We start from the raw sequence: 26191 nt of genomic DNA on the forward strand, positions 1-26191 counted from the left end.
GCAGGACCGTGGATGCCTCCAGCAGTGACACACGCTGGCTGCAGCCTGCCCTGGCCATGGGCTGTTCCCTGGGGAGCTCTGTTGGATCTGTTCCTGCTGCTCCCAGAGCCTCCTGCCCGTGGTGCCAGAGCTGTCGAGAGAGGCCACGGGGCAGAGCTCATTTAATCACCACATACCAACAGCTCTGACACTGATCTAACCCTCTGGGGCACCAAGAATATTTTCCATCACTTCAGTGTTGTGTTCCCTGCACAGGAGACTCAGCTGCAGTTCCACCAGCAGGCCTAGGATTGTCCTGCTCTGCTCTGCCCTGGGGAGGCCTCACCTCAACATTGGGGCACTTTGGGGGGACACAATGGAAGGGAGAGATTGAGCCATTGGAGAGTGTCCAAAGGAGGGAAGGAGGATGGGGAAGGGCCTGGATTTGAAGGCGTGTGAGGACACTGAGGGCACTTGGTGTGTTCAGCTGGAGAAGAGGAGACTGAGGGGAGACCTCCCTGCAGTTCCAACTGCCTGGGCAGGGGCAGAGGAGGGGCAGGACTGAGCTCTGCTCTGGGGGGAGCAGGGACAGCCCCCAGGGAATGGCTGGAGCTGTGTCAGGGCAGGCTCAGGGTGGATCTCAGCAAAAGGTTCTTCCCCCACAGGCTGGTTGGGCACTGAACAGGCTCCCCAGGGCAGTGGGCACAGCCCCAAGGCTGCCAGAGCTGCAGGAGGCTTTGGATGATCCTCTGGGGCACAGGGGGTGACTCTTGGGGATGGGCCTGTGCAGGGCCAGGAGTTGGGCTCGATGATCCTTGGGGGTCCCTCCAACTCAGCACATTCTGTGAATCTGGGATATGTGATGGGATGCAAAGGGACTCAGCTACTGCCTGGGAAGGCAATGCCCTCCCCCATCACGCTCCATGGGGACTAGAGCAGCTCCAGCAGCTCCAGCAGCTCCAGCAGCTCCAGGCCGACTGTCACTCATCCCCCTGAGCTCCTACCTGGCTGAAGTTGTCGAGGGCTCCGTGCAGGTTTGCCTGCATCCCAGTGGGGGCCTCGTTGGTGATCTTGATGGAGTTCTCCAGGATGCCCTGGGGAATGATGTGGCTCTCAGGGGAAGGTGCTGGCTCTGCACTGATGAAGACACGGAAGTCCCGGTGGCTGCCCTTGCTGTGCTGCTCCAGCTTCTTCTCCAGGGAACTCAGCCACTTGGCCACCAGGTGGATGTTCTGGCAGGGACAAAGGGTACAAGGCTTTATCATTCCCCCATTTACACCCTTGATTTCCTGAACTGCACTAAATCCATCCCACCCATGAAAAACCAAGGCTGCTCTGGAATTGGGTACTCATCCCAGGAGTGCCTGTGAGCAGTTTCCAAATATCCACTTACATCAAGTACACTTTTAAATTCAAAATAATCAGTATAAACCACCAGCAGTGCAGCAAGTCACAGCTGGGCTGGTTGGGCTCTCTCAGTGCTCAGGCTCTCCTCATTACAGCAACACCAGCCCACAAAGCAGAGCTGTTCATTCCCCAGCTCCACCGAGCTCAAATGAAAGCATTGGTTCATTTTTAACAGAATAACACTGAGGACCCTCAACAGTAAAGAAGTCAAGCAGGTGGTTCCACAAAGACCTTTGACATAAAGGGTTTATTTTTTCATGCAACTAATTAGATGCATCTCTCAGAAAATTAAGCAGCATCGTGGGGAGATGGTGAAATGGATAAAGATCCCCCTGCCAGGACCATGCTGGGGGGCACAGGGAGTTGGGAGGCACAGGAGGGGCAGGTGAGCCCAACTGCCCCAGGGATGGCCCAGACCATGTGAGTCACACTCAGCACACAGAGCTGGGGGCAGGAGGAGGGGGATGTTCAGACTGATGGGGTTTGCCTTCCCCAGTCCCAGCAGGTGGGAGGGAGCCCAGGGCTGTCCTGGGCTGGCTGAGCCCATGGGAAGGGGGGAGTGAATTCTTTGTTTTGCTTGTGTGACTTTTGCTTTTCATTTTGAACTGGCTGTACCTCAAGCCGGCAGTTTCCTCACTTTTCCCCTCCAGTTCTCCCCCCCCCACCCTTGGGCAGTGAGTTGATGGTGTGGGGGGCTGAGTTACATCACAAACACAGCGGGTTGTCCCCAGGGAACCCTCCTGCAGGTGCTGGGGAGGTGAATTCCAGCAGGCAGGTCACACATGTGTCTCCAAGCTTGGATTTTCATCAGTATGAGCTATTTCTCTTCCAGTTCCCACTATTGGTGCAGGTAAGAGGGAAGGTCTCACAAGCCACCAACCAGTCAAAACCCAGGTAACAGGGGTGGGGAGCTACTGGTGGAGCTTTAACTTCTCACCATATTCAAAAACCACCTGAAAGAGCAAATGATTAATGAGCTGACAAAATTAGTCATGAGACAAAGTCATTTCAAGTCCTGAAAATAAAACCTGGTGGTCAAGAACTGCAAGAGGTGCCATCATTCTAACTGAGTGGCAGTGACATTTCAGAAGAAACCCAGTGGTGATAGATGCAAAGTAACACACTCAGAAAAACAACAGCCCTGATGGGTTCAGAATTAACTGTTATCACCCAGGGAAGAGATCTCTGAGTCCTCACAGTTATTTCCTGCAAATAACAGCTCAATGCAAAACCAATCAAACGATGCAAACCCAACCAAATGGCTGCAAAGGAACAGAGAATAAAACTGCAAACATTATCTCACCACTCCATAAATTCATGGTGGGCCTTCATCTTGAAAACAGCGTCCAGTTCTTACTCTTCTGTCCCCAAAATGGTTTAACTCCCACAAAAGGAGGTACTAAATGGATATGCACTTGCTGTTTGGAGAGAGCAGAGCTCAGGGGGGAGGGAGGGGGTAAAGCACAGCGTGGAGGGGTTGATAGAGCAGACTGCAAGCTTTGAAAGAACAAGTGCAAGGATATTTTCATATGACACATACCTAAACTGCCAATTTACTGCCTCACAGTGTTTTGTGAGTTGAGAGAAGCACAGAGTGGAGCTGAGCTTAAAGTCCCAGTGAAAAACAGAGAATGACAGAATAGCTGAGGTCAGAAAAGACCTTTAAAATGCCCAAATTCAACATCCAGCCCAGCACCACCACGATGTGCACCACTAAACCACGTCCTCAAGTGCAATATCCACGTGGTTTTTGCACAGTGCCAGGGATGGGGACTCCAGCACTGCCCTGGGGAGCTGTGCCAACATCACTGCCCGCTGTTACTGTTCCCACACGTTCTCCCCAGGTTGTGGATGTGCCCATCTCAGGCTGAGAGCTGGGCTGGCAGCACCTCGGGGGCCCCAGTGCAGGGATTCTCTACACTGAGGAACACCCAGGGAGCTCCTCCTGGCACCACAGAAATCCTCTTCTGGCTTTTCTGTTGGAGGGCTCAGGTGCCCCTTGGGAGCTACAGATGGACACATCCCAGCTGGGGCTGGAGAACAGGAGGAACTCTGGAGAAAGGAAAAGCTGAGGTCCCTTAGGCACAGGCTGGGAGAGAACAGTGGCTGCTGTCACCAACTACTGGCAGTGTTTGACAAAGCTGCAGGGATGGGCAGCACTCAGAGATGAACCAAGGGGTGTGAGTCAACAGAATTTTGTCTGGGGAAGCAATGGACACCTTTCTCCCTCCAGTTCTGTTGCCCCAAATCTGACTCAAACGTCTGGGAAAAATATGTGTTATTTAGAACTGCATCAACTCAGTCTCCACCGCTGGGATGACTCAGGGATGTGCTCCCAGTATATGGGTAAGTGGATTTTGGGCTGTGAGATGAGGAGGAGATGCCTGAGCAGAGGGACCATGTTCTGGGGAAGTGTTGTTTTCTCATAAACAGGGACCACGTGAGGAGCAGTAAAGAAAATGCAATTACATCTGAGCTTTGCTGCACCCCTGCTGGGCTGATGCATTTAGGATTTCAGGAGATGAGGTTCTCCCCAGGGTCCAGCCAACCAGCTCTCCCTAAAAACACAAGTCCAGTAATCCAGTAGGAGTGGACTGGAACCTGTAACCAAAGTGCTACAAACAACACAAAGGTTTAGTAACACAGGGAAAGAGCTCAACAAAATACCAAAGGAAACACTGTGCATTAAATATCACTTTAATCATAGTCTGCATATCTGACCTTAAGTGTTCTCATCTCTAATCGGTAGCTCCTTCCTACATCTGCTTTTCTGGTGTTAGATGGCTCAAAAATAATTGCTTTTGCCTGTGTTGACATGACACCAGTGATCATTATTTGTCGGTATCACTGCCTGCTAACAGCCAGCTGAGGGAATATTTCCAGTCCAATGATAATTGAGTGCATTTATATACTGTCCTTTTGTGATAGAAGGGATGAGAAAGAGGAATATGTGCAGCAAAACAAGGGCTGCTACTTAAGAATTCGTGATTCAAATGAATATATCTGCCCAAAGCAGATGGAGGTGCTGGGGAAGGGATCCACAGGACTGAAGGAAACCTTGCAAATGAATTCCCAGCAGTCAGATAACAAAACTTGAGAGAACATGACTAATGACAACACACACTATTATCACAGTAATTGAGTGATGTGTCAATTATCCCAACACAGACAGTGCTGTGTTAATACCAATCACAGCTGAGCAAAGAACCACCTTCTCCTGCTTGTTTTGGAACCCACCTCCCACCGATGCCATGGGCTGCCTCTACACCTTATTCAGGAGAAACAGGGGTTAATCCAGCCTGTCCACCTCCTTTTGCCCAGGACTTCTTGCTGGCCCTACATTCTATCTCCCTAAACCACCCCCTGCACTTTACACTGCACCAGTTTCACATCCTCCTCATTCCATGAACCCCCTGAAGACACGTTTATTTTCCCAGGACACACCGAGGTGGTGCACTGCTTTAGTACAAATTTTCTTAGCCAGATGTTGAAGTGGATGTGGCCTCCCTGGTGTTTCCCAGGCCAGGGCTGTGCTGCAGGCAGGAACAGGCAGTGGTAAATTCATTACTGTACAGATAGAGAGTGGGGGACAAATACTGCTGTAAAAAAGGCAAAAAACCAACCAGAAACATCTTCCCTGCACACTGACCATCCCCAGAGCCCCTCAGCCTGTGGTATTTCCCCCGTGACTGAGAGCAGGGACAGGCTGAGGGGCTGTGGAAGAGCTGGGCTGGGCTAAACATGCAGGAACAAGGGAACACCAGAGGCTTTTCTTTGGGAATTCACTTCCAGGCACCTCTGCGTGTTTGTACTTCACAAAGCAGAACATATATCACAGAATGCAACTGCTGCCATGGTAACCATCAGAAATAGTACTACACACCCATAAAGCAGCACTGGCTGCCCTCCCTGTGCTGGCACTACTGGGGACCCTGCCCATGTCTGAGAGTGCCCCTCTCCCTCCCACCTGCTCAAAAACCACCTCCTGGAGCAACAAGAATTGGTTGTTTTCCCAAAGTCTCATCCTCTTGTGAGATCTCTCGGGAAGCAGGCACTGCTGTTCTATCCACCTGCCAGGCAGGTACAGCCCAGAGCCAGCCCAGCACTCCCAGTGCCCACTGCATGTGCTGAGGGACAAAAAGGGGCAGGGTTGGGCACTGCAGAGCCCCTTCCTTGGCTCACCCCTCCTTTGGTGGGCTGAGGTCTCATCCATGAGAATCACAGAATATGCCCTGTTAGAAGGGCCCTATGAGGATCATGGAGTCCAAGACATCCTCAGGAACAGCTGCATCCTGTGAATGCCCCAGGACAGGCACAGACCCCCCCACCACACCTGGTGTCCATCTACTGCTGAGCAGCAAACCTGCTGCTGCCCCATGGAAGAGAGGCCACCTCAGAGCTGGGGCAGCACCAGAAGCTTTGCCCAGTGTCTGGCACATGCTCTGCCCTCACTCAGGTGTTCCAGCAGCCAAAGGAGCCCCCAGGGCAGGAGGGAGGGTGGGATCACACATCACCTGTGGCAAGTCCTGGATTTCAGCAACAGCACCCTCAGGCTTTTTTTACCTCACCCATGAGGCCTCCAAGACACACCTGACAGACAAGGACACACCTGATCCTGGCAGGCAGCACTACCTGAGCCCTCCCTGGAGCCCTTAATCCCCAATGAGCCTCTCCACACATGGTCACAGAATGGTTTGGATTGGAAGGGACCTTAAGGATCATCTCATCCCACCCCCTGCCATGGGCAGGGACACCTTCCACCAGCCCAGGTTGCTCCAAGTCCCGTCCAACCTGGCCTTGGACACTTCCAGGGATCCAGGGGTAGCCACAGCTTCTCTGGGCAACCTGTGCCAGGGCCTCCCCACCCTCTGAGTAAACAATTTCCTACCATCTGCTCTATCCCTGTCCTTTGCCAGTTCCAAACTTGCCCCTTGTCCTGTCACTGTCTGCCTGTATAACAAGTCCCTGTCCCTCCCCAGTCAGGGGGAAGAAAGGCACACAAGAGCAGGGACAAATAACTGAGCCTTCAGCCTCTCCTCTGAACATGCTCTCTGTTCCTTTTGTGGTGCTGGGCCCCATGAAGTTCCCCATCATCTACTTGTGCTGGGCCAGACTAATTAGTGCTGCCACCTCCAAGCAGGGTCACTTCCCTGCTCACTGCCTGAGCCACGGAGCAATTAAGAGCAGGATGCCTTAATGAAGAGCAGGATGCCTTAATGAAGAGCAGGATGCCTTAATGAAGAGCAGGATGCCTCTGCCTTTTGTATGCTAAAAACTATGACTATTCAATCCATTCTGTGTGTCTCCTCCACAACTCCCCACTGATTTCCCCAGTAGGGCACAGCAGCAGCACTGGGGCAGCTGCTCAGGTGCTTGGAATGATGAGTGAAGGCACTAGAGCATCACTGGGGCTTTACATCTCTGTTAGACCTCAGCATCTTGTCTGGGCCACCACTGGCCCCTCAGTAAAGCTGTGCTGCAGCAACTTGTCTTGTTCAGCCAAGAGGAGACTGAGGGCAGAGCTCCTCGGGGTCTGCAGCTCCTCCTGAGCAGGGACAGCCCCCAGGGAATGGCTGGAGCTGTGTCAGGGCAGGCTCAGGGTGGAGCTCAGCAAAAGGTTCTTCCCCCACAGGCTGGTTGGGCACTGAACAGGCTCCCCAGGGCAGTGGGCACAGCCCCAAGGCTGCCAGAGCTGCAGGAGGGTTTGGATGATCCTCTGGGGCACAGGGGGGGACTCTTGGGGATGGGGCTGTGCAGGGCTGAGGGTTGGACTGGATGATCCTTGGGGGTCCCTTCCAGCTCAGGAGGTTCTCTGATTCTAAAATGTAAGTTCACAGCTCTCAGGAGTTGTACATATCCATAGCTCTGCTGTCCCTCCCCCACAGGAGAATCCAACCCTCTCGGGCCAGAAATTGAGGCTGATCCATGACTTTTTTCAAGGCACACAGAAGGCAGATGCAAGTGGAGAAAGGGAACAGAAAACAAAACCTGAAGAGGTTTCTCTGAAACCTTCACAGTCCTTCCAGCATTAGAACAAGCATCTGATTGTTAAGACAAGTTTTGGAATTAATATTTTGCATATTCTTTTAGCACAGACATACATTAATGTTGGTGACAGTAAATGAAAAGTGTCCAGGACTATTCCTGGGCTAATTTCTTCACTATTGGCCCTTTCTACTCGATTGACCTGTTTTATACTCCAAAACATGATGGGTGATATTTGAGATGCTTATTGGGGTGTCCTGTGCAGAGCCAGGAGTTGCACTCAAAGATCTTTGTGGGCCCTTCCAACTCAGGATGTCCTATGATTGTAAAATTTAACTTCACTGCTCTCAGGATTTGTCCATGGCCTTTCCTCACTCCTGAACTGCCAGGGAGAGCCAGACCTTTTCATCCAACACCAGGAGCAGAATCTGTGCTGACAATAAGACAGGACAGACACCTGAGGTCCAGCCCCACACGTCACTCGTTTGAGTACAGACATGGCCTGGGGACGATGGCAGAGAAAATTCAGGTACAAAGAGATTAAATGGGGCCTGGCTGAGTGAGCAGAGGAGGATGAGGAGCTAATGAGAGGCTGGTAAGACTCAGGAGAAACAGGAGGTCAGTGAACTTGGCAGTCAGACAGGAGAGGGCAGTCAGGGCAGAGCTGATGGCAGGATGTTACTTCTTCTGAAGGGTTGCAGTGAAACCATTTCTGTGATGGCAGATTCTCTGAGCTTGGGTCTCCCTCCAGCCAATCCTGCCTCTTGATCAAACATAACAACAGAAAACCAGGCATCACATGGATCCACTTACACATGTACAGACTGACACAACTGAAGGCTTAGAAGACATTTGAGTTTGTCCTCCCCTCTTCTCCAGCCAATCCAGTGCCTCATCCCCTGCCTGAACCCCACAGTGCAGAGCTGAAATCTGCACCTCAGATCAGCCAGCAGTGGTTTGGGAAACTGCTGGGATTGGCCAGGCCAGACAGCAAATGAGCACGAACCACAGAAAACTTGGACAGACCTGAAACACAGAAAATCTGAACTCCCCGAAGTGTCAATGACATCAGAGCTCATCACCCAACTTCACTTCATAAGACAGAAAGATGTGAAGGTGAGCAGGTCAAATGCAGAGTAGAAGACAATTGTTTGATTAATGTCACAAAGTAGAGGAAAACAAACTCTGTTTTCAGGAGGACTCCATTACATCTGTGTTTTAACCATGGCCTGTGTCAGGAACAGTGTGGCCAAGAGGACCAGGGCAGGGATTCTTGCCCTGCACTCAGCACTGGGGAGGCCTCACCTCAAGTGCTGTGTCCAGTTCTGTGTCCAGCTCAGGAAGGACATGGAGGGGCTGGAGCAGGTCCAGAGAAGGGCAACGAGGCTGGGGAAGGGTGTGGAGCACAAGTGCTGTGAGGAGCAGCTGAGGGAGCTGGGGGGGCTCAGCCTGGAGAGGAGGAGGCTCAGGGGGGACCTTCTCACTCTCTGCAACTCCCTGACAGGAGGGGGAGCCGGGGGGGGTCGGGCTCTGCTCCCAGGAACCAGCAGCAGGACAAGAGGGCTCAGTCTTAAGCTGTGCCAGGGGAGGTTTAGGTTGGATATTAGGAAGAAATTCTTCCCAGAGAAAGTGATCAGACACTGGAATGGGCTGCCCAGGGAGGGGGTGGATTCTCCATCCCTGGAGGTTTTTAGGATGAGATTGGATGTGGCATCAGTGCCATGAGCTGGGAACCGTGGTAGTGGATCAAGGGTTGGACTTGATGGTCTCAGAGGTCTTTTTCAACCTGGCTGATTCTGTGATTCTGTGATTCTATGATAATATGTCCCAAGACAGAGGCTTCTGGAGTTGTACAACAAAACTGGGACTCCAAATAGTTGCAAAGGTATTGAAAGCCCAACAGAAACTTAAATCCACCCCAGATCAATATTTGGATTATTTGCTGGTCTCCAAGTGGATTTGCAATTGGAAGAACTTGGGAAAGGCTGTTGTGACATGAGGCAGGAAGGAAAACAGCTCTCTGAAATCATGTCCTTATCTCCATCAGAGGAGATGGAAGAAAATAGCCTTACACTGGGCCAGGAAGGTTCATATTAGATATTAAGGGGAAAAAAAAATCATTGAAAGAGAGGTCAGACATTGGAATAAGTTGCCCAGGGAGGTGGTAGAGTCACTGTCTCTGGAAGTGTACAAGAGGAGTCTGGATGTGGCACTTAGGGACATGGTTTAGGGGGTGACTGTGATGGTGCTGGGCTGATGGTTGGGCTGGATGATTTTGAAGGTCTCTTTCAACATTAATGATTCTGTGGTCAGAGCATTTATCCAAAAATCATGAATGAGTACTGGAGGCAGAGCGTGCATTTCTGCTCTTGGACAGATCTAGGAATGTGGCTGGAAGGAAAAGGAGTCTGGTTTTGCTGAAGCAGAGGCTTGGTGCCACTTGCTGTGTGTGCTAGGAATAGACAATGGATCTCCCACAGGACACCACAGCAGCACAGAATAACCCCAGGCTGGGGAGCCCTGCTGGAGAACAGCTCTGAGGAGAAGGACCTGGGGGTCCTGGGGGACAAGCAGCTGTCCCTGAGCCAGCAGTGAGCCCTGGGGGCCAAGAGGCCAGCGGGATCCTGGGGGGCAGGAGGAAGGGAGGGGATCCTGCCCCTCTGCCCTGCACCTGGAGTGCTGTGTCCAGTTCTAGAAAGAAAAGGAACCACTGGAGAGGCTCCAGTGAGGGTAACAAAGGTGATGAGGGGACTGATGGATCTCTCTGCTGAGGAAAGGCTGAGGGAGCTGGGGTAGTTCAGCCTGGAGAAGAGACCCCTGAGAGTGGATCTTAGCAATGTGCACAAACACCTCAAGGGTGGGTGTCAAGAGGGTGGACCAGACTGATTGCACAGCAACAGGACAAGGGGCAACAGGCACAAACTCACACAGGAGGATCCATCTGAACATGAGGAAAAACTTCTTGGAGGGTGCCAGAGCCCTGGAACAGCTGCCCAGAGAGGCTGTGGGGTCTCATTCCCTGGGGATGTTCCAAACCCAGCTGGGTGTGATCCTGTGCAACCTGCCCCAGGTGACCCTGCTTGAGCAGAGGGGATGGATCAGATGATCTCCAGAGGTCCTTTCCATGCCCAACCACTCTGGGATTCTGTGATTTATGATTCATAAGGAGGGCCCTGTCAGTGTCTGAATCTCCCACAGTTTTGCTCCAGGAGCTCACTGTTACTCAATTTAGTCCATGAACCTGACTCAGTGAAGCAGCAACCTATGAAAATGGGAAGATGCTCAAGAATTAAATTAACTGGATCACAAAGAGAGGGAAGTGACATTTGGGCTAATGGATGGAGACTACAATTAAACTGGGAATATCTAACATCTGAACTTCTCCCTGCATCAGTGCATCCAGACACGCCTCTGAACATGTGTAAACACATCTTGCTGTGTCTCTCCATTAGGCTGATAAACACCATTTGGGGACTGTGGTGGTCACTGGCTTAGCAAAAACCCTCTGAGTGTCACAGGGAGGGAAATGGAGCAGACACAGCTTGTTCCAACTCACAGCTCAGCGTTCTCTGGTGCGCAAAACTCCTTCCTCCCTACCCAGAGGAGACAACACACGTCAGAGAAAGCACATTCCTGACTAACTTGGCAGTGGGACAGCAGGGATCACAGAGTCCCTGTGGCTGGAGACACATCTGGGATCACCCAGTCCTTGCCCTCTCCTCAAAGCTGGGCCAGGCAGCACAGGTTGCCCAGCAACACGCTGGATGTCTCCAAGGATGAAGACTCCACCAACTCTCTGGGCAGCTTCCTCCAGTGTTGGACCATTCACACAGCAAAAATTACTTCTGTTTAAATGGCATTTCCTGTATTTCAAGTTGTCCCCATTGCCCTTGTCCTGTCACCAGACACCACTGAGAAGAGTCTGGTCTTCATTCTCTACCACCAGGTGTGATGATGGTGAAACCCCCAAGTCATCTCTTCTTGAGGCTGAACAATTCCCAGACAGGTCTGCTCCACTTCCAGCTGCAGAGGGCAGAGCCAAGCTGCCCCTCAGACCAGCTCCAGCTGTGGGATCCAGCTGTTCCTGCTTCCCAGGGTACAGACTGGCCATGAGGAACAAAGGGACACTTCCAAACTACCCCTTGGAGTGAGTGGAAGGCTTGGGAGAGGAAGGAGGTGCCTGGAGTCTGCAGGAAACTCCCTGTCTGTGCCACACCTGTATTACCCTGCCATCCTGTTCCAGGGTGACCACTTGTGTTGGACAACTTCATCAATCCATCCCCAAAGAGACAGCTGGGGAGTTGGACAACACAGAGGAACCAACATAAGGCCCAAGAGGTGATTCATCCCCCCTGGAGAGACCCAGGAGGTGCTGCTGAAGCTCTGAGGTGGTGGCATCAAACAGGGTGATCTGGTTGGACCTGCACAGGTCCTGTTCCTATCAGAGGTTGTGCTGCTGCAGCTCTTGGGCACCTCTCACACACATCTGAAAACCCCAAGTGATAAAACAGACTTTAAATAAGTGTTCAGCCCAACTGCCAAGTCTCATCCCACTGGAATGTGCCTCCTGTGCGATGTCCTCAGGTTTCTGCACTTCAGCTGGAGATGCTGCTTGTTGAGGTGCCAGAGCCTTTCTCTGCCCACCCACTGCTGGGAGAAATGCCCATGTGAACCCACAGGATGGGAAATGCTTCTCATCCAACTAACTTCTCATCTAACTCCACCTCACATCTTGGAAAACAAGGCAAGTTTGATTGCTCAGGGCAGAAGGAATAGAGAGCAATTGAAAACTCCTGAGAAGGAAATCTGGTTTCTGACTGAATGACCCCCAGAGAATCCCACAGCTGGGGACAGACCCCACAGTTCTCCCAAACTTTTCAAGGAGAATATAAAAACTGACCAAATTTTCCTTCAAACCTGAGAGAAACATCAAGGTGGGAGGAACAAGCTACTAAGACGTGCATTTGTTCCCACCTGCATTTTTTTCTGAAGCTCTTTGTGGATTCTCAGAGTTCCAAAGCACTGGGATTGCATATTGGACTAAACCTGCTCTTTGTCTCCATCCCTTTCTCATGGACATGGACACTTTGAACTGTTGTTAACAGTGGTTCAGGTGTGACACCATCAGAGACCAAACAGACTCATGGCCCATGCAGAGCACAATAAAGTTGTCCAAGAGATTTCTGGCACATCTTGTCTTAGGCAGAAAACGTCAGTTTGTCAAAGCTGAGACCTACAAGCCAAAGACTGGCTTCTGAAACAGAATCACACAATGGTTTGGGCTGGAAGGGACCTGAAAGCTCATCCTATCCCAACCCCCTGCCATGGGCAGGGACACCTTTTGCTACACCAGGTTACCAGGAAAAAAACTCCTTTTTTCCTGTTCCTTTTTTCTTTTCTTGGAGATATTTTGGAACAGTCAAAGACTCTGTATTGATACTTGAAGCATGAGAAACAAAATCGTGCTGTTCCCACCTCAAAAAAAACCCAACCAAAAAACTCAACAACTCTTTTTGCTAAAAGTGTTAGTCAATGAGGGAAAAAAATAAAAATTAAAAAAATGAAAATTAAAAAGCACCAAAACACAAGAAACCCTGAGTGGTGCAGAAGAAGGAAACTGGTCATGTAAGAGCTGTGATTCCTGGAGACGTTTTGTGACTTGACTCCCACTCAGGGGAGTGGGGATGTCAGCAGCACCTTCCCCAGGTTCCCTTAGCCTGGTGGTAGATCCATGACTGCTGCTGGTCTGAATAAAGACTTGAAAACTGCTCTCACAGCTTCAGGGTCCACCTTTCTTGCTGTTTCTGTCTTGCAGGGATGAATCAACATAACAACCAGGTATGGAACTGCAGCTCCACAGCCCTGGGATCAGCTCTGCTGGGACACATGTTGGGACTTGTAATTTCTGCAGTTCTTCTGGTTTAATCATAGAATCATAAAATCGTTTGGGTTGAAAGGACCTTAAAGCCCATCCTGCCATGGGAAGGGACATCTCCCACCATCCCAGCCTGCTCCAAGCCCTGTCCAACCTAGCCTTGGACACTTCCAGGGATCCAGGGGCAGCCACAGCTTCTCTGGGCAACCTGTGCCAGGGCCTGCCCACCCTCACAGCCAAGAATTTCTTCCAATTTAACCTTCAGCATCTTACTGATTGCTCTGACCACCAGAGAAGGTGGGAAGAGATGAAATAAAAACCCTTCAGGCCCTCAGTGCTCATCTGTTAGCACTGAAACAGCACAAGGAGGTTGACACTGATCCTCCACAGCATCACACCATCAGTGTAGAAAAGAACCCTTCACTTTGCATTACTGAATGGAATAAGGCTCAAAAAATGCATATTTCCTTGTTCCCCACCTCAAAGCAGATGCCACTATTGCAGCCCTCTGTATGAAAAGCTCTCAGAAGCTCAGCATTGTTTACCTTAGAGGGAGCTTGCAAAACAAAAATCCAAAAAAAACCCCACAAAAATTAAGATCAAAATATCAAGGGCATTTAATTTCAATGGAAAATCACGCCTGCAGGCTCAGATGAGGGCTCAAAGCTTTGTCTTAATCTAATTTTATGCAGACAATTCAGTGATAATAGGAGTTTATATAATCCACATCAAGGAAATCAGAGGGGTTCCCAGGACTTGTAATGAGAGCTGACATCACTGACTGCACATTGCAAACCCAGGCACTCACTAAATAATTGTGGCTCCAGAGAGCACTTGACAGAGACAGAGCTCCCTCCACACCCTCCCAGGCTCCAAAGCATTTTGCTGAGCTGTGATAAGGGCCTCAAACATTCCTCTGGTTTGGGGTGCACCAAGGAACCAGCCCCACTGCAGAGAGGCTTCAGTCAGTGGGTCCTCAGCTCACTAAAATACAGGGTGGATTTTGAGCAGTGGGCAGAGAACGAGTCCAGCTCTGAAGGACAGAGCTCTTCATTGATTCATGAAGCAAATCAAGGCACGGGGAAATGCAGCACAACCTCACCACAACTGCACACCCCAGAGGGGAAAACCAGACTGCCAGTGCCTGGGGAAAGCAGTGGATTGCAGCAGGACACAGGGAGAAGGGGCTGCTTTGGGCACACAGGGGACACCTGGGCTCATCTCCCCGAGCCAGGAAGGATGAGCCCTCACAGAGGGGTCAGCATGGGACAGCCTGGCAGAAGGGCAGGGCTGGCCAACAGCCCCCTACCTGAAGGATGACCCAGTGCCCCTCCTTTGCAGCCAGATCCAGAGCTTGTTCAGCAACCACCTCTTGGCCTTGTCCAAGGGACACATTGTGGAGGTTCCTGTTGTTGAATGTAAAGCCAAGTTTCTTCCCTGAAAGAAAGCAAGGAGTGAGTTGAGCACCGTTGCCTGGCAGGGCTGGGCAGAGCTCCCTGGCCCCAAAACCCTCCCCAAAACCCTCACACTCCTGAGAACAGTTCTCTTGTCTCATTCTCTTGGCTCTCACCCACTCCTTGCCCAAGTGCTCAAACAGCAGCAGCTTCTTCCAAACTCTTAATTACAGCACAGCATCAACACAAAGGTGTCTTGTTAGAAAGTGCTTCTTGTTTAAAGAACATTATTCCCCTGCAACCTCGAGTAAAACCACTTTTTACAGTGATAAGAAGTGAACATCTTTTCCTGCTGATGAAATGGGCTTTGAACACCCCCAGCTGAGAGGGGAAAGGCCCCTGGGATGTGGATTGGGTGCAGCAGGGAGAGAAGGCAGGTGCATGAAATCTGTGTGAGCTTCCTCTGGCTTCAGGAAAGGCCTTCCAGGTGTCTTGGATGTGGAGAGCATTTCCCCATGGAACATCCTGGGCAGTGTGGAGTTGCCTTTGTGTGTGTGGGAAGGCCCAGGGTCAGTGGAGCAGCAAAGCCCATGGGAGCAGGAGGTCCAGGAGCCACTCAGACCGTGTCCCACTGCCCCTCCTCATCCCTCTGCATGTGCAGGCTGGGAACCCCCAAACCCATGTCATGGACTACCCTGCCCTGGAGGGAGGATTTAGTTATTTAGTGTTTCTTCCTTTAGACTGTGATGATTCTTCAGACTCCCCTGATTTCTCTGTAGCATCCCAGTGCCTGAGATCCTTTCAGTGATCCTGGCTGAAGATCAGGTTAGTTCTGAATCTGTCTGTCAGTCAGAGATGGAGGATGCCACTTGCTGTCCATCTCACAGGAAAAGCAACTGCCTGGAACCAGCTCTCTTTGCTCTCTACTCAGGAACTGGGTGTTTCCAAGAAGACAAGTCCAAATTGTGCTGCCAGGGGGAAGCAGCCTCACAAACATCCCCATAAACATCCCACACCATCACAGGATGGATTTGGCTCAGCCAGGCAGTCAGTTCATGTGTCCCCATGTGCTGATCCCTTGGGATTGCCTCCACTTATCTCTGCATGCAGGTTTGCCTTCCTGCAGACAGGGCACCCTCCAGTCCTGATTTCTGCTCAAAGCAGGAATGTTTTATAGCAACAGAAGGAAAAGATTTGTCCTGCAAGACTTAGGAACGATCTCGTGGTACAAGACTGGAAACAGATGGGAAACAACTATCCAAACTCAAGCTCTCTGCTGAGCCTTCCCACAGCCCCGTGGGACACAGCTCTCCACAGTTTTAGAGTTCCCACTTCTCTTTCCCACCACCTCTGACTTCTGCCAACTTTGAAAGGCTCCAATCTCCCCCTGTGCCTTCAAGACCCAGTCACTCAAGAGGGAATGGGGCAAATCACAGAAGGCAGGGCACTCCCCCAAACTTGGGGATTAATAATAAGAAATATCAGTTGTTATTTCCACTTCCCAGATGGGAACAGGACTGAGAGGGATAACAAAGGGTCTGTGCTGGCTGCAGAGGAGGGGACAGGCACCCAGGATGTGGGGAAGCTTTTGTTTGTTCCAGGGCCCTCCCCATGTTGTCAAGGAAAGGTGCCATGAGAAGCAGCACGTGGAAGAAGCCAACTTCCATTCCCAAGGATTATCTGGCCAGACCTGCACTTAAAAAACCTTAATGAAGGACAGAGGAAATACCAAGAATCACCCCAGCCCACCTCAGCTGGGCACTGAGCTGCCAGTGCAGCTGCTCTGGAGCAATGATGTTATTTCACTACATTTACTTTTTTTTTTCACTTTTTCTTGCTGTAGCTGCTCTAGCTGACTAACCCCAGGTGCTCAGCTATACTCAGCTTCACAATTCCAATTAAGCCACTTGTGGTTGGATTTTGGTGCTTTCTTTCCCAAACAAGAAAAGACCACAGTGAGAGACAGGATCACCAATCTGACCCAGGGAAAGGGAAGGGAATCCAGGACCACAACAGGAACTTCTTTGGGTGGGTCCCTTTCATTCCCAATAATGACACCTGGTTTGGGGGGCACAAAGAGCCTGAAACACAAAGCAAAGCCCAGGAACTCCCCATGACCTAAGCTGCCTGTGGCTGAAGCTGCACCAGGCTTTAAAAGCTCTGACAGCTGCTCGTGGCCATGTGGGTAAAGACTGACTCAAACATTCTTTTGGGATGACCCAGAAGGTGCATCATAGAGAGGGGAAAGAACCCACAGGTCAGCATTCCCACACCAGTCCCCTGGGTGATGGCTGTGTTCAGAGGGACTGGTCCCTGACAGGGCTGCCAGCCTTGATGGTGTTTAGTCCTGAGACCAAGCCATTAAACACCAGCCAGCAGCTCTGCTATGGCTGGGCTGTGATTGCAGATCTGTGGAGCACATTGCTGGGCAAGGAGAACAGACCCAGTGAGCACAATGGCAATGGGGGCAACCAAAGGCATCCATCCCCTCTGCTCCAGAGGGATGGTCAGGCTGAAAACTGTGGTTTTTCCAGAGGGGAGCTGAGACCCAGAATAAATTCTCCCCATTGTGAACTTCAGAGCACAGGCAGTGGCTGCAGCTGCAGGGGCACAGGGGGGTCACTGCCTTCTCCAGGAACTCGTCCCACTCTGCTCTGCCCTGGGGAGGCTTCACCTCAATATTGGGGCAGTTTGAGGGGACACAATGGAAGGGAGAGATTGAGCCATTGGAGAGTGTCCAAAGGAGGCAACAAAGATGGGGAAGGGCCTGGATTTGAAGGCGTGTGAGGACACTGAGGGCACTTGGTGTGTTCAGCTGGGGAAGAGGAGACTGAGGGGAGACCTCCCTGCAGTTCCAACTGCCTGGGCAGGGGCAGAGGAGGGGCAGGACTGAGCTCTGCTCTGGGGGGAGCAGGGACAGCCCCCAGGGAATGGCTGGAGCTGTGTCAGGGCAGGTTCAGGGTGGATCTTCCCCCAGAGGCTGGTTGGGCACTGAACAGGCTCCCCAGGGCAGTGGGCACAGCCCCAAGGCTGCCAGAGCTGCAGGAGGGTTTGGATGATCCTCTGGGGCACAGAGGGTGACTCTTGGGGATGGGCCTGTGCAGGGCTGAGGGTTGGACTGGATGATCCTTGGGGGTCCCTTCCAGCTCAGCATATTCTGGGATTCTGTGATTCTCTGAACAGTTTGGGTTAGAAGGGACTCTAAAGACCATCTTATTCAATGTTCTGCCATGAGCAGAGACACCTTCCACGGTCCCAGGTTGCTCAAAGCCCCCTCCAACCAGGCTTCAAACATTTCCAGGGATGGGGCAGACACAGCTTCTCTGGGCAACCTGTGCCAGGGCCTGCCCACCCTCAGGAAGATGCTCATTCACCAAACTCCTTGACAGGAAACTGTACTGCAGAACTCACATTCGACAATAAACAAATCTAAGCATATTCCTGAATTACTTTTTTTTCCCCTAGAAAACACAAATCCTTTTGGCTTTGGAGGCAGCTGACAGCTCCACATCTGACCACGTTGAAACCAACTCAGAAAGGATGGGGATAAAAACTGGAGACTCTGCCACTAAGCACAGTCTGTTACAGGGAGCTGCTGCTTATTTTCAGTTCTCATAAAAGCATAGAATAGCAGGTTGGAGGGGACCTCAAGGGTCCTCTGGTTCAACTTTTCTTGGCAACAAGCAGCTCTCTGACAGCGTGTTTGATACCTCTGACGTAAATCATGGGCTGTGCACAAACTCAGCCCGGAGGTCGGTGCAGCGTGAAACACACGGGGAATCCAGGGAGGAGACAACTTCAACTTAAACTTTAGATGAAAATCCAAAAAAAAACTTTAAGGAAAAAAAAATAAAATCAAAACAAAAGCCCCAAACCAATCCTCTCACAATTATCTATTTTTAACAGATTACTTCATTATCTACAAAGAGATCAGGAAAAAAAAGCCAAAACAAAACAGGAGTGTCATGCTAAGATGCAGCAGATAAAAAGCAATGCTGTGCTATGCCTAGAGACAGGATTTGTTTACCATGTTTCTCCACATCCTTCAGTGGGTCCACTCCTGGGGAAAGGATAAAAAACATTGGGGTTGCAGGTCCTGATTCCTCAAAGGTTGTTGCAAAATCCAGGGATCTCCCAGTCACATATTTACTGCCCAGCTTTTCTTCTACAAAATCTCTGCCAGAGAGAAAAAAGTTATGCCATCTACTGTTGTTCAGAAAAGGCAGATTCCACTGGAAATAACCAGTTAATTATCACAGAATCACAGACTCACTAAGGTTTGAAAAGGCTTCCAAGATTATCATCACCCCAGCACCACCCCCGTGTTCAGCAAGTGTCCTCAAGTGTCCTATCCATAGGTTTTTTTGAACACTTCCAGGGGTGGTGACTCCACCACAGCCTGTGCTTGATGACCCTTTAATTCCCAATATCCAACCTAAACCTCCCCCGGTGCAATTTGAGCCCATTGTCTTTGGTCCCATCACTTATTCCCCAGGAGCAGAGCCCGATTCCCCCCCACCCCCGGCTCCCCCCTCCTGTCAGGGAGTTCCAGAGCCAGAAGGTCCCCCCTTGAGCCTCCTTTTCTCCAGGCTGAGCCCCCCCAAGTCCCTGAACTGCTCCTCATCAGACTTGTGCTCCTCTTCTCTGTGATTTTGCTGATTCAAACAAATTAGAAACTAAATTAGGAAAAAATGAAATAATTGTAGAGGGGACCTGCAGGCTCATCCAGTGTTATCCCTCAGGAGCAATGCCTGGCACTGTGTACAGGGTGGAATGACATCTGGCACCCCAGTTCCTGACAAAGGAAGGGAGGTGAGAAGGGAGAACAGTGGGAGCTGCCAGCCCAGGGCTGCACTGAGAAGTGCAGTACAAGCACTGGATGATTCTCACTCGGGTATCTCAAGAGAGAAGAAATAAGGTGCAGGAATCTGCCAAGAGCAGCCTTCCAGAGCATCACCAAGTCACAAAAAGTCCAGATGATTCACAAAATTACTTTGATCTGGAAAGCTAAAAGACAAGAGCTCCAAGAATACCTGGTGTGTGCAGGCTTGGCATGAGAGTCACAAGGAAAAACACAAGGGAGTGAACAGGAAAAGGTTCAGCTCCACAGCAGCTGCCTGAACAGAAAACAATGTATGGAGAACATTCCCCCAGGGTGAGCTTCCCACATCACTGCTTCAGCAAAAGAGGATACACTGAACATTCATTCAAAGGTAGGAATGTTGCATTCAAACCCCAGGAATGCTGCTGGAGCGTAGATACAGGAGTCAGGCTTTTTGAAGGCAGACAAATTCCTTCTGAGAGAGCTGAGAGCCTCCTTCAAGGACTGGTGAAATGTAGCTGGAATAGAGATGCCTAAGGGATTGCAAAAGAAAAAGCTTCCACCTTTTTTGGTATCTCTTTCAAGTGGATTTTTCTGTTCTGGGTAAAGATTTGCTAAATTGCTGCTGGAAAGCTCCAGTTAAATAAAAAATTTACCAAAGTCCATTGGATCTGAGGTCACAACATTCTTGTTTTACATCTCTATGAAATGATGCCTTGGGGACTGGAAAATGCAACTAATGTTGAGTGGGAGGCTTTAAAGTGGGACCACATGTGCAGGAGAGGGGGGGCTGCCCTCACAGATCTCAGAATGTGCTGAGCTGGAAGGGACCCCCAAGGATCATCCAGTCCAACCCTCAGCCCTGCACAGGCCCAGCCCCAAGAGTCACCCCCTGTGCCCCAGAGGATCATCCAAACCCTCCTGCAGCTCTGGCAGCCTTGGGGCTGTGCCCACTGCCCTGGGGAGCCTGTTCAGTGCCCAACCAGCCTGTGGGGGAAGAACCTTTTGCTGAGATCCATCCTGAACCTGCCCTGACACAGCTCCAGCCATTCCCTGGGGGCTGTCCCTGCTCCCCCCAGAGCAGAGCTCAGTCCTGCCCCTCCTCTGCCCCTGCCCAGGCAGTTGGAACTGCAGGGAGGTCTCCCCTCAGTCTCCTCTTCTCCAGCTGAACACACCAAGTGCCCTCAGTGTCCTCACACGCCTTCAAATCCAGGCCCTTCCCCATCCTTGTTCCCTCCTTTGGTCACACTCCAATGGCTCAATCTCTTTCCAATGGCTCAATCTCTTCCCTCAGACAAGGCTGGAGCAGTCCCCACATGTGGTGCCTTCAAGCAATGAATGTATCTACAGGCCCTGGGTCACTGTATCAGCAACAGGATTTGAGAAACGGTGCCAGCACTAAAAGCAAATATCCCCAGGCAAAGGCTGGCAGCTGTTCCATGGTACACAAAGCTCCAGCTGCCCACCATCCCATATCTCAGGGGTCCATATCAGTGTCTTAACCACGGCTGGAGGCACCACCTACCAGAGCTCTTAGACTTGCTGCTGTTCCCAAGGCCTGTCCCTGCTAGGGCAGAAGTACCAGTGCCTTTGAAAGGACTGAAAGATAACCAAGTCACACCTTGCCAGTGACTGCTGGACTGGTCTGACCCCATCATGGATGTGGAAGAGAGGGAGCACAGGGTCTTGTGAGAGGCTTTTTGCTCATGTTCCTCACTAAGATTGGAGAATGAAATAGGGATTCCCAGTGGAAAATCCTTCTTGAGGAAATGATGGTTCTTGGTGCAGTGCTGGTAGCGAAGCTCTAAGGAGTGAATAGGGGTAAGAGTGGTTTCTCCTGATGACTCCTTAGGCCCAGGGAAGGAAACAGGCTCTGCAAATATTCCAGGAATCTGCCATGAAAAGAGGCTGAAAAACCCAACTTCCCAGGCAGAGAAATATAAAAAGCCTGTACAGTGGTGGATCATTTTAAATCCCAAAGAACTTCCTACACCATCGCCATGGATCTGGCACATATGACATGGGACTTAGAGGGTCTTAAACCTTTCTGAACAGCAGCTGAAAATGAGTTAGGACACCTAAAATATCTCTGTCCACCTGTGTTTAGGTTACCAAGTTACTCCTTGAACCCTGAAATGCACTCAAATACTTGTCAAGACCCCCAGAGAGACAGGAAGGTTTGGATTGTTCATGATGTCCATTGACCACCAGTGAGGCATTGAATGCTGGCAGATTGATATATTGATATGCTGACTGATATAATTGATTCACAGAAAGAAGAGACCTGCCAGTTGAGAACTGCAGGACACCCTCTGGGATCCAATGGCATTGCAGGTTTTGTAAACTCAATGAATTAAATAACAAACACAGTCTTGAACCACCACTGGCTGCAGGAGGGATGTGGAGGGTGAAGGCCCCGTGGTCTGGGCATCAGTTCCCCAGTTCTCTGCTTCCTGAAGGGTCACAGACACAACACAAGGGCAGTGGGCACAGCCCCAAGGCTGCCAGAGCTGCAGGAGGGTTTGGATGATCCTCTGGGGCACAGGGGGTGACTCTTGGGGCTGGGTCTGAGCAGGGCTGAGGGTTGGGCTGGATGATCCTTGGGGGTCCCTTCCAGCTCAGCACATTCTGGGATTCTGTGAACTTTGACAGGAAAACCCCCAGGTGAGCCCTGCCTGCAGTGTGGGGGTTCCTGGCAATGCTGCTTGTGTTACATTCAATCCAAAGAGAGTTTTTCCTGCTGACACCTGGGCACTGGACTGGCAGGAGAAGGACACATGCACAGATTTTGTATTTTCCTGAGAGCTGCATCTCAGGAACAGCAAATTTCTTCCCTAAAGACAGAGGATCCATCCAGGCCAGGCTGTGGGCTGAAGGCAGGTCTGAGGAGCATCACCCTGTCAAGGAGGGCCCAGCAAGAGAAATACATTTTGACTGTCTTTGTCTTTGCTTTTGGGGTATGACATTTCTCTTCTCCAGCCTTTTGGGCCTTGTGTCTAACTGTCCTGTATTTCAAGAAGAATTTTAGTCCCATCTCCCAAGTCTTGGGGAAGGTGCTGTGAATTGTTACTGTTTGCACATGTTTGTGTTCTCACCTACTTCTAGATAAGAAACAAAACATAAAACTCATCTAAATACTCGTTTTAGATGGAGAAAAGCTTGACGTGCCCAGATCCTAAAAATATCCAAGCTTTTGAACTTGGATTCCCTTTTCATAAAAGAGAGATATGAAAGGGGCTGAAATCTGATGTTCCAGTTATTTCTGAGCTGTGTGAGTAAGAAGGAAATAAATTAAACTTGCTTAATTAAATATGCACTTAAAATTTCAGAAAAACATGAGCTTATTTTACTGAAGCTAAACAACAACAAGAAAACCAATGTTTTCAGCTGAGAGACACATGGAGAATCCAGCCATAAGAGTAAGAAATGAAAAAGATAGTTTAGATTATTATGATAAATTATAGTATTTATTCTAGGAAAACATAATAACATTTACCACAGGGAGACTTCACTCAGTCTTGTCTGCATTTTCCTGTGAACTCTATAAAGCACAACCAGATCTAGTTCCTACACTGGGTAATAACCCTGCTACACTCCCATGCCATGTGGTGCAGTAAAATATTTGAGAGGCAGGAGCATGAGAGACATCAGAGAAATGTCAAAACACTGACTGCCAGGACAGAGGAGGAAAAAACAACTCCTAATGGAGTGAAAGACCTTTAGTTTCTCCTGGAACAAGTGTGTTGCTTTTGCATAACTTGGGGAAGTTTAGCCTTGCCTAGTTACCTCCACTGCATAATTTACAGCTACAAGTTTCAGAACCAGCAGCACATAAATTTTGCAATTTACAGGGGAAAAAAAAAAGACATAGGAAACCTCTCTAAGACTTTCCTTTACTTCTACACTTTATTCTGGAGTCTAAGAAACAGCCAAAAAGGAACTAAAATCGATGTTACTGAAGTTTAGATCATGTGTTGATCACCCAAAGACTCCAGCAAGGTGATGCTCATTTCTGTCTTGGCCTCTCTGCTCCTCACCCAGTGCCAGTGACACTGCTCCATCCTACTGCTGATGTGGAGGTGAGATCCCCCTAAGCAAGAAATTCTAAATAAATGAAATGGTTGTTGATTGTCTTGCAGAGTTCAGAGATCATGGAATCACAGAACAACTCTGAGTGTCCAAAGGAGGGAAGGAGGATGGGGAAGGGCCTGGATTTGAAGGCGTGTGAGGACACTGAGGGCACTTGGTGTGTTCAGCTGGAGAAGAGGAGACTGAGGGGAGACCTCCCTGCAGTTCCAACTGCCTGGGCAGGGGCAGAGGAGGGGCAGGACTGAGCTCTGCTCTGGGGGGAGCAGGGACAGCCCCCAGGGAATGGCTGGAGCTGTGTCAGGGCAGGCTCAGGGTGGATCTCAGCAAAAGGTTCTTCCCCCACAGGCTGGTTGGGCACTGAACAGGCTCCCCAGGGCAGTGGGCACAGCCCCAAGGCTGCCAGAGCTGCAGGAGGGTTTGGATGATCCTCTGGGGCACAGGGGGTGACTCTTGGGGCTGGGCCTGTGCAGGGCTGAGGGTTGGACTGGATGATCCTTGGGGGTCCCTTCCAGTTCAGCACATTCCGTGATTTTGGGATTCTGTGAACAGTTTAGGTTGGAAGGAACCTAAAAGCTCATCTCATTCAACCCCCTGCCACGGGCAGGGACACCTTTCACCAGCCCAGGTTGCTCCAAGCCCCATCCAATCTGGCCTTGGACACTCCCAGGGCTGGGGCAGCCACAGCTTCTCTGGGCAACCTGTGCCAGGGCCTCACTGCCCTCAGGAAGGAGATGCTCATTCCCCAGACTCCTTGACAGGAATCACATTGCAGAATCAACAATATTACAGAACTCACATTCTACAATAAACAAATCTGAACATATTCCCAAATTACTTGTGTTCCCCAGGAAGCAGCAATCCCGATTTCCCCCTGCCAGGAGGAGCCCCGGGGGCAGGGCTGTCCCACCTGAGGGCGCAGGTGACGCGGTCGGGCCGCAGGGCCCTGAGGATGCACAGGCGCTGCAGAGATGACTTGTTCTTCCACTCCTGGGGGAACTTCTCCCTCTCAGGACACTCAGACTCGATGAATTTCCTCCACCTTTTCGCAGACCCTTCGATATCCCGATCCAGGTTTCTGAATTCCTCCATGGATGAGAGAGCCTGGAAGAAACCAAGGGAGGTCAAGAAGAATAATACTACTTGCCTCTGAATCATTTTTCTAACATTAAGGACTGCTCATGTTTTGCTCCACTGGAAAGGTCAGAGCTGGACTCTTGGAAGCACAACCAGAAACCCACCAGGACCTCAGAATCACAGAATATGCTGAGTGGGAAGGAACCCACAAGGAGCTTCAAGCACAACTCTTAGCCCTTCACAGGACTATCCCCAGGAGTCTGTGCCTGAGACCAGACTTTGTCCATTCTCCTTCTCCCAACTCTGTGGTCAGCACATGATCACAGCACCAGGAATAAACACAGCCCATTTGCAAGGCCACAGGGCAAGGAGGACTGAGGGCTTTCTCATTCTTGTAGAAGGCCTTCTGTCCAGGCTGCCCTCAGAACATCAGCTCTAGAGTCATGCAGCACCTAACACAGCCTTGTCTGTGCCCTCACCCACATCTCTGCAGTGCCCCTCCCATGCCAGGGCAGCCACACACATTATCCAGGGAAAATGCCTGGAACCAGAGACATGGGTGCTTGGAAAGGACAGCACAGGGAAGGAGGACACATTTTCGCATCAACCACCACCTAGTCCTCCATTTCCCAAAGAGTAAATAAAGCTCCTCTTCTGTTTGGAAACCAGATCTGAAGAATCTCAGCTGATAAGCACTTCTGAGTGCCTGTTATCCCAGAAATCCCTGATTTGGATGGGAGCTGGAAATTTAGAGCCTGTGTCTGACAGGAGAGCACATTGCTGACGTTCCTGTGAGCTGCACATCCACAGTCTCCTCATTGCTTCCACAGAAACAAGGACAACTGAGCAGCAAAATCCACAAGAGCTGATGGAAAAATGTGCTTTGGTATCCAGGGTGCTCAGAATCCAAAGCTAAACAGACTCAAACATGCCAAGCTCACCAAAACCGTTTCTTTAAAGGATTTCACAGTTGGAATAATAATTATCTTGATAGAATCACAGGATGGTTTGGGTTGGAAGTGACCTTAAAGACCCTCCCACTCCAACCCCGTGCCATGGGTTGGGTCATCTCTATCCAGCTGTTTTTCTCTCCCTGTCCCCCATGCACATCCCTCTCTCTCTGCACAGTCTGGTGCACACAGGCTGTGAAACCAAGGCACTGAGCCTTCCCCACACAGCCCTGCTGACCAGGAATCCCAACAAATACAGTGAAACCAAATCCTCAGGTTTATATTTGCCAAACTCACACAACAATTAACTTACTCAGTGCTACAAGTCTGCAGCAGAAACAGGCAGCTGAAGAATGCCCCCAAAAACCAGCTGAGCAAGGCAGTCAATAAATTATAATGACAATGAAAATTAGTTAATTAGATTTTGTAGTCAGAAAGTGACAACTATGAATGTTAAGCAGAGAAGTAAAGCATCCAAATTCTCCCTCATACAAGTGGTGGCAGAACACATTGCACAGCTCAGAAGGCTCTTCCGGATTTCAAGTAAAATTCTCACTGAAACAAACATCTTCAGAGTGTTTTGCATAATCTGAAGCTGTGAGTGGTTGAACATGAA

The 26191-nt window shown here is 50.4% G+C and overlaps 1 protein-coding gene across 1 annotated transcript in view; it reads right to left on the reverse strand.

Annotated features, from left to right (window-relative positions):
- DNAH9 (dynein axonemal heavy chain 9) overlaps nucleotides 1-26191 on the reverse strand; it is a 142090-nt gene that overhangs the window by 23891 nt on the left and 92008 nt on the right. Inside the window, exons 33-36 of the mRNA XM_050319515.1 lie at nucleotides 24459-24652; nucleotides 18668-18816; nucleotides 14556-14683; nucleotides 984-1211 (exon numbers count right to left, since the gene is read on the reverse strand). Of these exons, the coding sequence (XP_050175472.1) occupies nucleotides 984-1211; nucleotides 14556-14683; nucleotides 18668-18816; nucleotides 24459-24652 (699 nt within the window). The remainder of the gene's footprint in view (nucleotides 1-983; nucleotides 1212-14555; nucleotides 14684-18667; nucleotides 18817-24458; nucleotides 24653-26191) is intronic.

The sequence above is a fragment of the Myiozetetes cayanensis genome, unplaced genomic scaffold, assembly GCF_022539395.1.
Source record: "Myiozetetes cayanensis isolate MyiCay16 unplaced genomic scaffold, myiCay2020 scf22, whole genome shotgun sequence".
NCBI lineage: Eukaryota > Metazoa > Chordata > Aves > Passeriformes > Tyrannidae > Myiozetetes > Myiozetetes cayanensis.